This window comes from Rhineura floridana, chromosome 5, assembly GCF_030035675.1.
Source record: "Rhineura floridana isolate rRhiFlo1 chromosome 5, rRhiFlo1.hap2, whole genome shotgun sequence".
Taxonomy (NCBI): Eukaryota; Metazoa; Chordata; class Lepidosauria; order Squamata; family Rhineuridae; genus Rhineura; species Rhineura floridana.
Window position 1 is genome coordinate 106,450,361 of NC_084484.1, and position 14,023 is coordinate 106,464,383.

At 39.6% G+C, this 14,023-nt stretch overlaps 1 protein-coding gene across 6 annotated transcripts in view; it reads left to right on the top strand.

Annotated features, from left to right (window-relative positions):
• APP (amyloid beta precursor protein) overlaps positions 1-14,023 on the top strand; it is a 253,679-nt gene that overhangs the window by 138,064 nt on the left and 101,592 nt on the right. For all 6 annotated transcript variants that reach the window (XM_061627883.1, XM_061627879.1, XM_061627880.1 and 3 more), the window contains exons 5-6: positions 883-1,076; positions 9,433-9,635. In XM_061627883.1, the coding sequence (XP_061483867.1) occupies positions 883-1,076; positions 9,433-9,635 (397 nt within the window). The remainder of the gene's footprint in view (positions 1-882; positions 1,077-9,432; positions 9,636-14,023) is intronic.

Genomic DNA, 14,023 nt, shown 5'->3' on the forward strand with positions numbered 1-14,023 from the left:
ATTAGCATTGACTGTATTGTTCCAACAATGCCAGTTAAAATATTCAGAGTTGCTTAATCTTCTCAACAGTGTCCAGTTACAGCCTACATAAGCCAGACCAGTTTCTCTTTCTCTAGGAAAGTGGACTGTAATCTCTTCTCTTAACATAAAAGGTCAGTTTTTAACATGTGGCAAAGACCAAACATTAGCTTTTAAAAAAGCCCTTAATTCCACAATTGAGGTGTTTTGAATTCACTTCCCTTCCCCTTTGTTTGTGTCCATTTGTTGTTTGTGGAGTTAGAAGGCTTACTGGATGTTCTTGTCTCATTCTGCTAATGAGAAATGCTGTAAAGAAAAAAACCCGTAAATCATGTAAGGGATCATTTTTAAACATCTAAGATCACTCTTCCTGTTTTTAGTTCTTTCCCAAGTACATGCTTTATTTTCTGGGAATATCTGAAGGCACATTTGTATATATTAGAGAGTGCTCTGTCAGGTTGTCTTCTAAGTGGTCTTGCACGCAAGATTATATCTGTAATTCTACATCTACTTGCTTAGAAAATAAATATGCAAAATATGCCATATTCCATGTAGCTTATCTCTAAGCCTTTAACACAGGAGTGTCTTCTTGACAGCACCTTTATATATTAGTATTTATTTATGCTGTATGGTTCATCCAGCTTGTCAGCATAGTAAGAATTCACCTTCACCACCACATGAAACCATGGGGAAATGTTTCCAGGGTTTCTGTGACTGTTCTAAGGTCTGAATTGGTGCTAAAGGTTGAGTTAATGCTAAGTGTACATGCTGAATAAATTTTCTAGCCGATTTCTAAGAAGTCTGTTTAACAGCTTCTTTCTTGTCTAACAGGGTATTCTCTCTTCCCTCCCTTTTTGTTTTCAGTCCTGTAGTGAAAAAGGTATGAATCTGCATGACTACGGCATGCTGTTACCCTGTGGAATCGACAAGTTCCGTGGTGTGGAGTTTGTTTGCTGCCCAGTAGCAGATGAGAATGACAATATAGATTCAGTTGATGCTGAAGAAGATGACTCTGATGTTTGGTGGGGAGGTGCAGATGCAGATTATGCTGATGGCAGGTAAGGCTGCTGCTCCTGTCGTCATTAGGCCAAGATGTTCTTTGGAGGAAAAAGACTGTGAGAAACTTCTGTGGAGGGCTTCCTCACTGAAAGTCTCTGGCTGAAATATTGTGATATTGTGAGAGTTACAAGCATTCAGTCTAGTTCAGACCATGTTTATTTGGAAGTAAGTCTCAGTTTGTTCAGTGGGACTTACAGGTAAGAGTGCATAGAATTTTAGCCTTCAAGCAAATTTTGAACAAGCACAATATCTGCATAGAGGCTACAGAAGGTTTATTTACTTGGCAGGTATCATGTTTGAAAGTGGCTTGATTTTGTGTTGTGGCCCCATCCCAGGTGATCATGTGTTTGGAGAATGGAGAATGGATTCTAGGCACCTTCTTGCTACTTTCTGTTCAATAACTGACAAATGCCATCTCTCTGATTCATAGGGAGCTATTGCTCCTTATCCTATTGTTCCTCAGAAAAGAAAACAAAAACCACTATTTTATGGCATGATTTTAAGTATATTACAATTACTAAGCTATGCAAAATGCTTTCTCACCACGATAGCTAACTAAAAAAACCACACAACGTTTTGTAGGAACAGTATTGCTATAGGATTTTTTTTTGTTAAGCTGACAATTTTTTTTTTTAAAAAAACCTCACAGTTTCTTACCTCTGTTCATACTGGAATGTTAAACTGCTGTTTGTCAGTGTTGGGTTTTAGCTGCAGTACAGTGAAAAGTCATTTGCTAGAGAAATGTGCTAAAGCTATTAAATTTGGCATTTTGTTTGTGCTTGATCTGCATATTTGGAAAAGTTATTTCAGGGTTTGCTTCTTGGGAACAGAATTGGGCATACGTTGAAGAATATTATAAATGTTTGGTTACCTGTGCTGTATTATATGCTTCTAAACTTACTGTTGGAAATAGGTTGCTTGGCTATATGTCTCTTTCAGCGTGATACAGCACAAAAGGATGATATGATGGTAGTTTTTGTTGAAGATGCTAGCATAAACACTCTCGTGGAATTTCATAAGAACTTCACACCTTGATTTGTGTCTATTCATGATCACAAAGGTTAAAAATAATATCTTACTACCCTCAAGTGTGTTTTATATTTGACCTTCAGCCCACAATAACATCAAGATATTTTAAGAGACCCAAGTGCTATGTTCTGTCTATGTTAGATGTTTGAAATTATATTTGACAGTGCCTGGATCAAATGAGCTGATGCTTAAGAAAATGTTTACATCATGTCCTTCAGCTCTGCTACCTTTTGCCTTAAAACTACATTCCCACTAGAAAGATATTTACAGACAGGGAAATGTTCTGGAAAGAATTATCAGAATGACTGTAGAAGGTCTCATTTCTGGAATTATTAATTCCCCAGTCTAGGCATGGCCCCCACCCATAGGTGTTTTTGAGTTTATATGATGCTGGTTTTGAGGTGCTCTTCTGCCTGCTGTGCAAATTGCCAGTCATGTCATCTCTGACATCACTAGTGTGTACTTACCATCAGGGAGAGTAGAAGCCTATTTCCACTAGCAGATGACCCTGACAGGCAGTGGTGAACGCCTAAAACCTGACTAGGCACTAGATTACTTTACTTTAAGCAAGATTTCCATTATAAATATCTCTTGGAAGAGAAACATCTTTCATTTGGTGGCTTTATTAATGCTACCACTATATAAGATAAATTATTTCTAACTGGAAATTGTGAGAGAACACCAGTAATGAGAATGGTAATAATCCAGACTGAATTTTGGAGAAAGTATTGCAAAGTGAATTTTATTAGTGAAGGGAAATATTTTTAGGTCTAATTTCTCTGAAGGTGAGATCACAATTTAATTATAAAATCTGACTACAGATAGTCCTTTTGCTATCACAGTCTAGGATCATGAGGGTGGGCTTAGTCAGTTGGACAGAACCGTCAAGAAACACCAGAAATACCATCAGACCAGAAGTATAAATTGTTTATTGTAATAAAGAATAGTCCCTAATACAGAATTAGAAGGTTTAAAGATTAAGAGCAGTAAATCAATATGTATCAGTATATTTTACTGTCGCAACTGAGTGAGTGAGTGGGGGGAGTATGCAAGTGGGTGGCAGCAACAACGGGAAGGTAGGTAATGCTTGAGGCCGGACAGTAGGAGCAGCAGCCTGGGCAGGCAGGATGCTGATAAAACTGCCTAAATAGAGTGGCTGCAAGTGCCTGGGGTCCCTTCTGGATGTTGCCTGGAGGTGGGGGGACCCTTTTGGGAGTTGCCTTTGTGTGCATTTGGGAGCCCCTGGCTGGCAAGCAAGCAAGATTGCTGAGCAAAGTGAGAAGGGGGGCAGAGCCCCAGTAGTCATTAAAAAAAAAGTAAGTCTAGCCCTCCTAGAAGGAACATTATGGAGCAAAATGTGCAGGTACCCTTCTAAGTGACTTATGGGAAATGAGCCAGTTTGGCTGCTCCTGCCTGTCATTGTTATTAGTCATTGAGTAAAGTCAGAGTTTTGATTGATAAGTGAGTTGTTTGGACATCAGGCAATAAGAATCACTAGGGTCCTAAAGAGTGGCTCTTTTGCTGCTTTTGTCTTTTTTTCCCTGGTCCTTGGAATCTCCATAGTTTGCCCTTCCTTTTTCCCTAGCAACCAGGATGCATTTTTACTCTGCTGGGTTCACCTGTGATTATAGTGCCTAGAAGTTATTTTCTGTAAATACTACTACACAATAAGCATGAGTGAATGTTAAACAATCCCCCTCCCCCCAAAAGGCAAATGTGAAACATTTGCAAAGAGGCTTATGCATGTCTCCTGCTTTGCAGGAGCTAAAGATTAGGAACTCATTAAGAATGCACTGAATAATTAATTTACAGTACAATAGCGTACATGTCTACTCAGGTGTCTTTGTGTTTAATGGGGCTTACTTCAAGGTAAGTGTGTCCAGGGTGGCAGCCTAGGTTTAGGGTTGGCCCTGGGAGAAAAACAGGGTTCTTGTGCATTTAACAGCTGTATGGCATGCAGAAGTTCAACAGTATTTCTAGTATGGAAATACAATTACTTACCTTTGTGAAAAAAAGCTTCACCTTTGTGTTATGCCATACCCCCATGGCATCCATTTTGTGACTGCTGCCCCCAGCACACTCTCAGCATTTGAAAAGTGCCCTTTGGTCCAGAAAGGTTGCCAACCCCTGCGGTAATCCAAAACTTGGTGTAGCTGCCATCCTGCACTAACTGGGGTGGGGGGAGCAAAGTAGGTGCAGCTCCTCGGAAAGCTGTATGTTCATGTGGCCACAGTAAGCCATACTCTGGCTTACAGGGCTGTTCAAACCAGGCTGCTCTCTTTCTGTCTTGTCTTGCATGAGGAGAGAGACATAAACACTAATCTATCTTGCCTTGTGACTTTTGGTTGAGTACTTGGGCTGACTCCTGCTTTTCTCTCTCTGTCTCCTGCCCTCTATGTGGGAGAGAAACAGACAGAACACAACTGCAGTGAAGTCACCAGATTCTTTCACACATGCTTTCTCTACTTCCTTCATGCATTCTCTCTCTGTGGCAAGGAAGGAAAGACAGAGAACAAATTTCAAACCCATTTTCAATCTATGGCAATGTTATGGAAGCTGCCTGCAGGCTGAGTTTCATTTTAATTTTCCACACTGAAAGCCTTTAGATTTCATTCTTGGAAGGAGAAAGCCCAAAACTTTCATTAATGTGCTGATGACGGCTGCGACTCATGATCGTCTCTGTTTTCTGGTCATTTGTGACAGAAGCATAGGAGGCGTGTTTGTGGAGAGGAATAGAAAGTGAAATAGCTGCTCATTCCCCCTCTGTCAGTGCTCCTTCCCACCCCACTCCTGGAAGAGAAGTCAAAGCTCAAGTCAAGTGAATTGCATCAAGTGACATAGCACCTTCTGATTATTAGTAAGACTGGCCTAATCCATTTTTAGACCACTCTTGGTTATTTAACAGACCATGTAATTCATTTTACATAGTTTCTGTTGCTATCTTTATTCCTTTTTTTACTTTCAAATTCAGTGACAGAAAAACGGAGAAATGCAAGCTACTGGAGCCCTCTTCTTGTACTCGCATACAAAATCAACACACATGCAGGAAGAGTGAGTGGGGGCAAATGCTGTAAGCTCTGGCCTCTTCCCACTGCTGTCCTCAAGGTCCCTATACAATTTGGAACGCTGAAGGATCAGCATTGTTTTTGCATATATAGGTTGCTCAGGAGTTTATGGGGTATGGGGGAAGGGAATGGTTCTAGAGCCCTGGTGTTCAACATGGTTGCCACTAGCCACATGTGGCGAAACGGCTATTGCCTGTGGCAAATTGGTGCTTTACTCTTACCATCTATTTTTAGTACATTTTTAAATAAAATTCTTTGAAACTTACACTTCAAAAAAGTGTCTATCTTCCACCCTTAAAAATCACAGTTTTGTCCTTGCGTCCTACATGCTGCAAAATACACTTTGACATCTGCATTTCTCAACTATGAGGCTTCTTTTTTTGGAGAGGCACCTTTTCAAGACAGATGTGATTTTACTTTGAACGTTTGAAAGATGATTCAATTGTTATAATGTAGACTCGTATTTTACATCGAAATGAGTTTGTGGTTCTAAACACAGTTATTCCAAAACTGTTTTCGGTGTTTGCTTCAATGTGGCAAGTCAACTCTTTATGAGGTAAAAATTGTGCTATCAAAATGTAGGACATAGATATAGGATGAAAATTTGGAGGCGGAGTTGAGATTTAGTCTGTTTTATGCCTGATTTCCCTACACTGCTTAATGAAAAGATATGTCAGATTTTTCACTAATCCTATCAATAAATAATTAAAAATATTATTGTGTATTTTTCTACACATAAAAACGGGGGGGGTCATGAAAGTATTAACACATTTGCCGCAATTTTGACAAATATGAAAAAACTGTTGGACACCGCTGTTTTAGAGTAAGCTAGACAGTGAGACCCTTAGGTTGAGTTTCTCTCCAGTGTGCACAACCCCACATTCCCATTGCTGTATGTCAGTTCACTCACTGGTGAATCATTCCTGAAATGATTGTGAGGGAAGGCTTCTCTAGTGCTAAAAACTTCACAACCTGAACAGGCTGAATATGGCCCATAGTCTTTACATTGCTGATTCTTGTTCTGTTTTGAGATTACTTAGATTCCCTGCATATCATTTAATACATTTTAATAGACTTTGGGAAAAGTAATCAATAGCACCTAGAGATGGAAGGCTCTGTCAATTTCATTTCTCTCATTTTTCCAATCTTAGGTTTGGTTTTTCACATTTCTGCAGCATTGTAGTGTGACTTTCTCCAGTCAAGCACATTTTTGTATGCAGTTTGGAATAATCCACACATTTGCAAACAATTTCTCCTAATATAATGTATTTTTGTATGTTGTTTTTCACTAATATATTCATTTTATGCACACTTTCCTCTAATATATACTTCGTTGGAGAATTGCATTGCAAAATTCAAATAAGTGCAAATTTTGAAGAATGGCTGTGTTTTGGTTCTCATATTATTTTGGAAAGTGCAAATTTGATAAATTTGGCTTTAAATGCAAACTGATTCAAATTTCTCTCCCATCCCTACTAGCACCAGTAGGCTTAGTCAGTTTACTGTCAACTATATGTGGCTGTATGTCGTTCTAATATGAGATGTGATTATTCTCTTGTGGAGACTGAATGCTTAGAAACAGCGGCCCCAAGAATATCTCTCTAAAAGAAACACTTAACAGAGCAGTCTAAAGCCCCAAACTGCCTTGCTGCAAGGAGTTTGGGTGTGGCTGTGCTAGTGGGGGGAGTCTCCATCACCACAGAGGTCCCCACTGCACCTGTCAAAAACGTGGGTGAAAGCTACCAGCCAGTGCAACCCCTTTCCCAAAGGAGCATTCCTTGTGTGGGACTGGGTGTGTGTATTCAGATCTCTGATGTAATATGTAAACTTGCTCTGAAGAAAGAAAAATGTGTTTTGGGAAATAGCAGATATAATGGTTGAGAAATCTCAGAAAAGAAAAATGTTCAGGAGAAGGGGTACTGCCTTGGAGATTTAGGTTAGCGTTCTCCCATATGAATGCTAATTGGTGTACCATTTAAGGACCAGTAGATTTACCTCTACTAGATTACGTTCTGTACCTTTATTCATCAGAGTATTTCTGAATAAACCACTTTTAAAAACACACATACAAAGGTATTATATTTGGAGTAGTCGTTTATTTTTTTAAAAGCCCAAATGTTAACAGAGTAAACAAGAAAATGCATTATGTTTTGAAATGGACATAAGCTGGCAGAGAACCTAGACACATCAGATGCATGTAATGGGCTTTGGTAATCTAGTTACTGTAAAAATCTGAGTCATGAAAGTGATGAGCATTAGGAATCTTGGAGAACCTGGTAATGCTTCCTGTACACGTGCACAGGTGTCTCTTCTCTTCCTCCTCCCACCTTTTTTTTTAATAGGCTGTTGTACCTAAAAGCCCATAATCAATTTCCATATTTATTTATTTATTTATTCATTTATTTATTCATTTATTCATTCATTCCATAAATAATTTATTTTGAAAGTTTAACTGGATTTTGTATGCTAAAAATACAACCTGTATGAATTCTGGCTGGGTGAAAGTCAAAGCTGTTCTCATCCTGCTACAAGGGAAGAGCAGGGCAGCAGCTACACCTTTAGATTTTAGAGATGGAGTTGTAGCACTGTGGGAGAACACATGTTTTACATGCTTAAAATTCCAGGTTCTAACCCCGGCATCTCTAGATAGGGTTGGGAAAGACTCCTGTATGAAATTAGAAAGCCACTGCCAGTCAGAGTGCATAATAGTGAGGCAGATGGACCAATGATCTGACACTGGATAAGACACCTTTCTTAATTCTGAACAAGGTTTTTTTCCTCCAATGTGATCTTACCTGAGATACAAGACCTTCTCTTGGATACTTACTTTACAACAGAGCTTGGAAAAGTTACTTTTTTTGAACTACAACTCCCATCAGCCCAGTCCAGTAGCCATACTGGCTGGGGCTGATGGGAGTTGTAGTTCAAAAAAGTAACATTTCCAAGCTCGGTTTTACAGTTACGTCTGCCTAATAATAATAATAATGTATGGTGCTCTTTGGTGACAGTGGTAAAGTATGAAATACAAAATGGTCCAGCCAGTAGATGAATGACAAAGGAAGGGTTATTTTTCCCAAACATTCTTTTGTGTTTGGAATGTAAGTTGTAATTCTGCTAGCTAACAAACAAGACACTCATGATTATGTTTAGTACCTTTTTGCCAAAACAGTTTTACAGTTATTGTTTCTGTTTGTTTATGCATTGCAGGTATAAAGAACCTGTGGCCCTCCATATGTTGTTAGGCTCAACTCCCATCATCTCTTTCCATTGGTCATGCCATCTGGGCCTGATGAGAGTTAGTATAGTAACATTTTGAAGGCCATAGGTTTGTCGTTCCTGATGCAGCACTATCAGTGCACATAGCACTTTACAGATTACAAGAGCTCAGGTTCCTGAGAAGCTTGTAATCTAAAATTTGATACAGGGGAAACAGAAGAAAAACAGGGAGGTGGAGGCTGTGAGGCAACTAAAGGCTTAAGATAAGAACACAGCTGGATGAGTCTAGTCCAGCATTCTCACAGTGGCCAACCAGATGTCGCCCTATGGGGAGCTCAGAAGTGGAACATGAGTACAATAGCACTCTTCCATTTATAATCCCCAGCAACTGCTTTTCAGAGGAATCTTGTTTTACATGCAGAGTAGTCAGAGTAGACAGTACTGAGCTAGGTGGACCAATGGACTGATTCTGAAGCTGTTTCCAATGTTCCTACATTCCTGTATTCTGTCTTCATACCTACCTATGCAGAAATTGCCAGTAAAAGATATGAGTGTTCTGTGAGTATAAGCTGGTGGTATGGCATTATTTTTACAGATTTTACAGAAGAACAATTTAAATAGATCTTGACTGCAAAATATTTACCTGACCCATTTAATCAGATAGACGTGAATTCACTTCTGTGAATAACATCGTACATAACTTTTGTTGTGTGTAGCACGCACAAATGACAGAGGTGTGAACAGAGGTGTGGCCTCCTAAAAGACAAAACAGTGATTTCCAACCGTTTAACAGAGGTCATAGAGTCAACCATACAACAAAAGATCATGTAGTCTGGCATGGTTATTTTTAACACCTTTGTGTTGTACAAGCCATTTATTCTGGGATGAAGAGAATATTTCTCTTTACTATTTTAAAAACAGAGTCTCTCCAGTCCTTTTCACAGTGATCAGTTTAACAAAGGCCATACTTGTACAGAGCTGTGAATAAAGTATTGTTTAATAACCATATTGTGAGGGGTTTAACTGAATCCATTGCTGTTTGCAGTTACGACAAGGTAGCAGAAGAGCAGCTGACGGAGGAAGAGGACATTGCAGATGTGGAAGATGAAAATGCTGATGACGATGATGGAGATGGTGATGAGGCTGAAGAAGAGGCAGAAGATCAGTTTCAGGAAGCCACCGAACGAACAACCAGTATTGCTACCACCACCACCACAACTACAGAGTCTGTAGAAGAGGTTGTTCGAGGTAAGCTGTTATTTACAGAGCATGAGGTGTAAGGAACTGATCTTCACAGTGTGCATTTGCCCTTTACTACTAAAAATGTTCCAAACAGCAAAATATTTGAAGTGGCTACACCCGTCATGCTTTTTCACTCTGATTTGCAAATTTCATATGTCACTTTTTTATTGCCATCTCTGATTCCCGGTAACAAACAACCCAAATCATGTTTTGACGATTCTCATCTCTGTGTGTGTAGATAAAAAGCAATTTAAAATAGATGTGAACTTTTAATTTAAAATAGTATCAAACATGTGGTGAACAGTTTTAGTAAGGTATGAGATGGGAAAGGATGCATGTCAGTTACAGGCCTGGCTTGCTGGGTCATCAACTTATATTAAGATTGAAAAATGTTCTGGGGGTAATGTAAATAGGCTGGTGGTTTAATATGTTATTTCCTCCCCCCCCCCTTTGGCTGTAAATTTTATATTCCTAGCCTGTATCATTTAGAGCAAGTAGAGAATGCAGATGTAAATTGTACAGGACAAGTACTGAATACAAGCATCACTGGAATGTTTTATTTATTTAACAGAATTTGTATACCAATTAAATATAAAAACTTCTAAGGGGGTTTATACTGTAGGCATAGATGGATTAGAAAGTTACTTTTTATTAAGACATTGGTCAGCATGTACATTTTCCACAACAGAGTGATCTCATCAATGCTTTTGAAACCATTTAAGCAATTATGAGAAAGAGATGAACAAGTAGGTAGAAAGGAGCCTAAGCTGGGCTTTCAGTGCCATTATTATTTTCTTTCTCACATTTATCTTTCTCCTTTCCTTCAAGTAGCTCAAGGCAGCATGCAGGTTCACTCCCTTCTGCCCTTCCCTTGTTGGTTTTAACCATGATTTCTCATTGCATCTATGCCTACGATAATCATGGTCAGTGCTACCTAAAAGCTAATGTGTTTTAGCTACTGGTTCTATATGTTTTTGATAGCTTGTCGTCTTATATTGTGTATTATTGTTTTATATTTGTGTTTTTTGCATTGTCATTCGCTGTCTTGGGTGCATAACTGGTGATAATGTGAGATACAAATTGAAATGGTAAATAAGCAGTGTTGTCAAACAAGATTCAAATCCTCATTCTCCTTAACATTAACTGAAGTAAGCACTGATGAAGGTGTACTGATAAATCATGGTTAATGCTGACAAGGGGAGAAGGCAGTGAATTTGCTCTGGGGAGTGGAGGAGGGAGTCAGTGAATCTGTGACCCATTCCCATTATCTTAGCCACTGTTTGGAGCTTAGCAGCATTACATCTGTGCCAAGCCAATTAAATGGAGCAGACATGGGAAAGTGACTTACAAATGTGCTATGAATAGAGGAGAAGTAATTGTACTTTAGTTGAAAGGCAGGGAAAGATCAAGGTAAGTATAACTTACCTAGTTTTCTTCATTACTTATCTGCATATTGGACAAAACAGTAGATAGCAGAAAGTTCAGTGGAACTCTGCATTTTATTTGTTTGCTGTTTGTGGTGGAGAGATTTTTATCCTACCTTTGTACTCTGAGCACAGCAAAAACATCAGCCAAGAACCTGCCCAAAACAACAAGATCTTCAGCTGAGTTCAGAATGCTAGACAGATGCAGATCTCCTGGGACAGGGATTTCAGGATCCTGGGTTCCAAAACTGAGACAGAGTTTTCCTTCATTCCCGTCCATCAGGGTGTCCTCCATTGACCTCAGTCAGGAAGATAGGAGGAGGCAGTCTTTTTGTTATGCTGGTCCTAAGCCAAAATTTTTGGTGGGGGCCTTCCCCTCAACACACACATGGACATTCAGCTCAAAAGGCTGTTACAGAGTATGGGAGGCCTGTGTGCACATTCTGTATCCTCCATATAGCCTCTCTTCTTTTGCTCAATCAAAGAATGTGGGCCAAGCTTGCCTTCCTTGAAGAGTGGAGAAGGTGGGCTGGATAGTGAATAAGGAAAGCACTCATAGGTATGGGAACACCAAGAGAGGAGGGAGGGCAAACAGAGCTGTTGTGCAAATGGATATCCATCCACATGCCATGAGTGATGTGTCCATGGGAGGAATAATTATAGCCAGCATATTTTTCTTTACTCCTCATATTTAATAAGCAGGAGCCATACCTATTCTTTCTAGAATGGTATACAAAACATGATTCCATTTTCACGAACATTACAGTTTTAATCCTGCGGGAAGAAAGACAGGCAGCAGCCTGTTATTTCATGCCCATTGGCAAACATATTATATGAAAGCTGTGTTTTTAGCAGCTGTTACGCTTCAGTACAACAAGAGTGGAGGAGGCAGCGGAGAGGATAGCTTTGCATGGGAATGCTTTCTTGGTAGACTAATAGTACAACCCTTCTATCCTGTAAGCATTGTCTTGAGACAAGCGTATATGTTTTTAGAGACTCAATAGCATCAGGAGGCCCAGGTCTGTCTGCCTCTGAGCCAGTGTTCTCCCAGACATCTCACTGTTTCCTTTGGGGGCTGTAAATTTAGCTAGCATTCTGTTCTCACAGCTGCTGTTACTTGTGAGCTGCAGCACCGTACTGTAGGTTGCTAATTTGTTGCCCATCATAGATAACTCAATTGCCTGCAGCCATTGTCACTCTCTTGGCAACCTTTTCTGGGGGCCTGGAAGTGACAAGCCAAGAAGACCTAGAGAAACTAACAAGCAAAGAGGCAAACTGGGAAAGAGCACAAGTCTTCTTGCTGCAGATTTAAGAATAAGTCATATTTGTATGGCATTTCCAGAGAGAATCTCGTTGCCCTCTGTATTAGCTTATATGTTTACATGGGGGGGGGGGAGGATGGACAGGAATTGTTCTCAGAAGATTAAACATTTTAAATGCCAAATTGCCAACATTTATATGGACTCTAGTAGTATTTGTTGTACTTTTGGCTACCTGGGTTCTGATGAAAGATGATCACACTTTAACCACCAGCCATTACAAAAAGATCCCCTGTAGCTCATGTGTCATCTCTACTTTGTTACTTGTCATGTCACTTCACTATTAGGAATATTGATGAGCAAAACAAAGCCAGAGTGAATGCCATTTTTAATGTCTGGCTGAAGGACCAAGAAGCAGAATAATTTTTTTCACTGCAACCATTTGCTGATTTGTGTTGTTCGTTTGCAGTGGATTTCACTGAAATGCTTCATTTCCCCATTATTCTTTTTTTAAAAAGAATTGGCAAATAGCCTTTTTAAGCTTAATGCTTGCCTAAAGGGAGAGCTGTCAGATACTGTGTGAACGCTTGTTAGCCTGGAAACACTTGACAGCCTGGAAACAAATATTCAGCAGATACAGGATACTTCAGAAAGGTCTAAGACCCTTTTGTTTGTGTGTAAGAGTGCCCTGTAGTGCCTCCATTTATTTGAACAGTGTCTTTGAAATATTTGTAAATATATTTGCTTACCACTATTTCATTTAAAAACATCAAAGCAGTTTACAAGTTAAAAACAAAACAAAAGCATACATTAAAGATTAATAAAAACAAGAGTCATTTGTTGCAAATAGACATCTTAATTGCCTGCATAAGTCTGGTGGGACAGAAGGGTTTTCAGCAGGCATTTAAAAGTTAAAACAGAATATTTAAGATTTAGTTAAAGTGGATATAGTTTGGGACTGGGCATGGGTGAGTGCCAAGGCAGTTGCATCTTCCCCACAATAGTACATTTGTTGAGATGGGACTGTGGAGAGATTGAGAGAGCTATGGAGCGGTGACTGCTTCATACGCATACCTTCGGGGCTGCCACAACCAACCTGGATCTCCCCCAGCTTTTCTGCCACTCTGTTCTGATGAGCTCCACGCTGCTGGGAGTCTGCTATTGTCTCTGTGTCCCCCACCCCCAAGGGGTTGAGAAAGTCTGCTGGTTCATATTAATATATGTTGAAAATAGGAGGCAGGTGTCTTTCATGTAAGAGCCAGCTTGTTTAAACAGTTTTAAAATGTTGACTTTATCTAGTTTTGCTAGCCATATAACACCACATAGATTTCATAGTTCTTGGTACACAGATAAGCCCTGTGTGCAGATAAATGCCTACAGAGCATTAAGGTGGGCTTTAAGAACATTTCCCTGGTCCAAAGGCTGGTCACCTATACAGAACTTTTGCGCGCATATAGAATGCCACTGGGGCTGTCCCTTTATTGCAGTTTTAGGGAGAGCCCATGAGCTTATTTCCGTTACATGTGAAGTCCTTCTACAAGCTAGAAGCCAAGTGAACACATCAGAGTGCCTGTGAAGCTCTAAATCAAGTTGTTACTAAATCTGAACAGTATGTTCCAGATTAGTAAATGTGGTTAGTGTTTCATGGACTGAAACATTATATATCCAGTAGAGGTGCACCCACCAGAACAAATAATGTAAAAAAAAAATT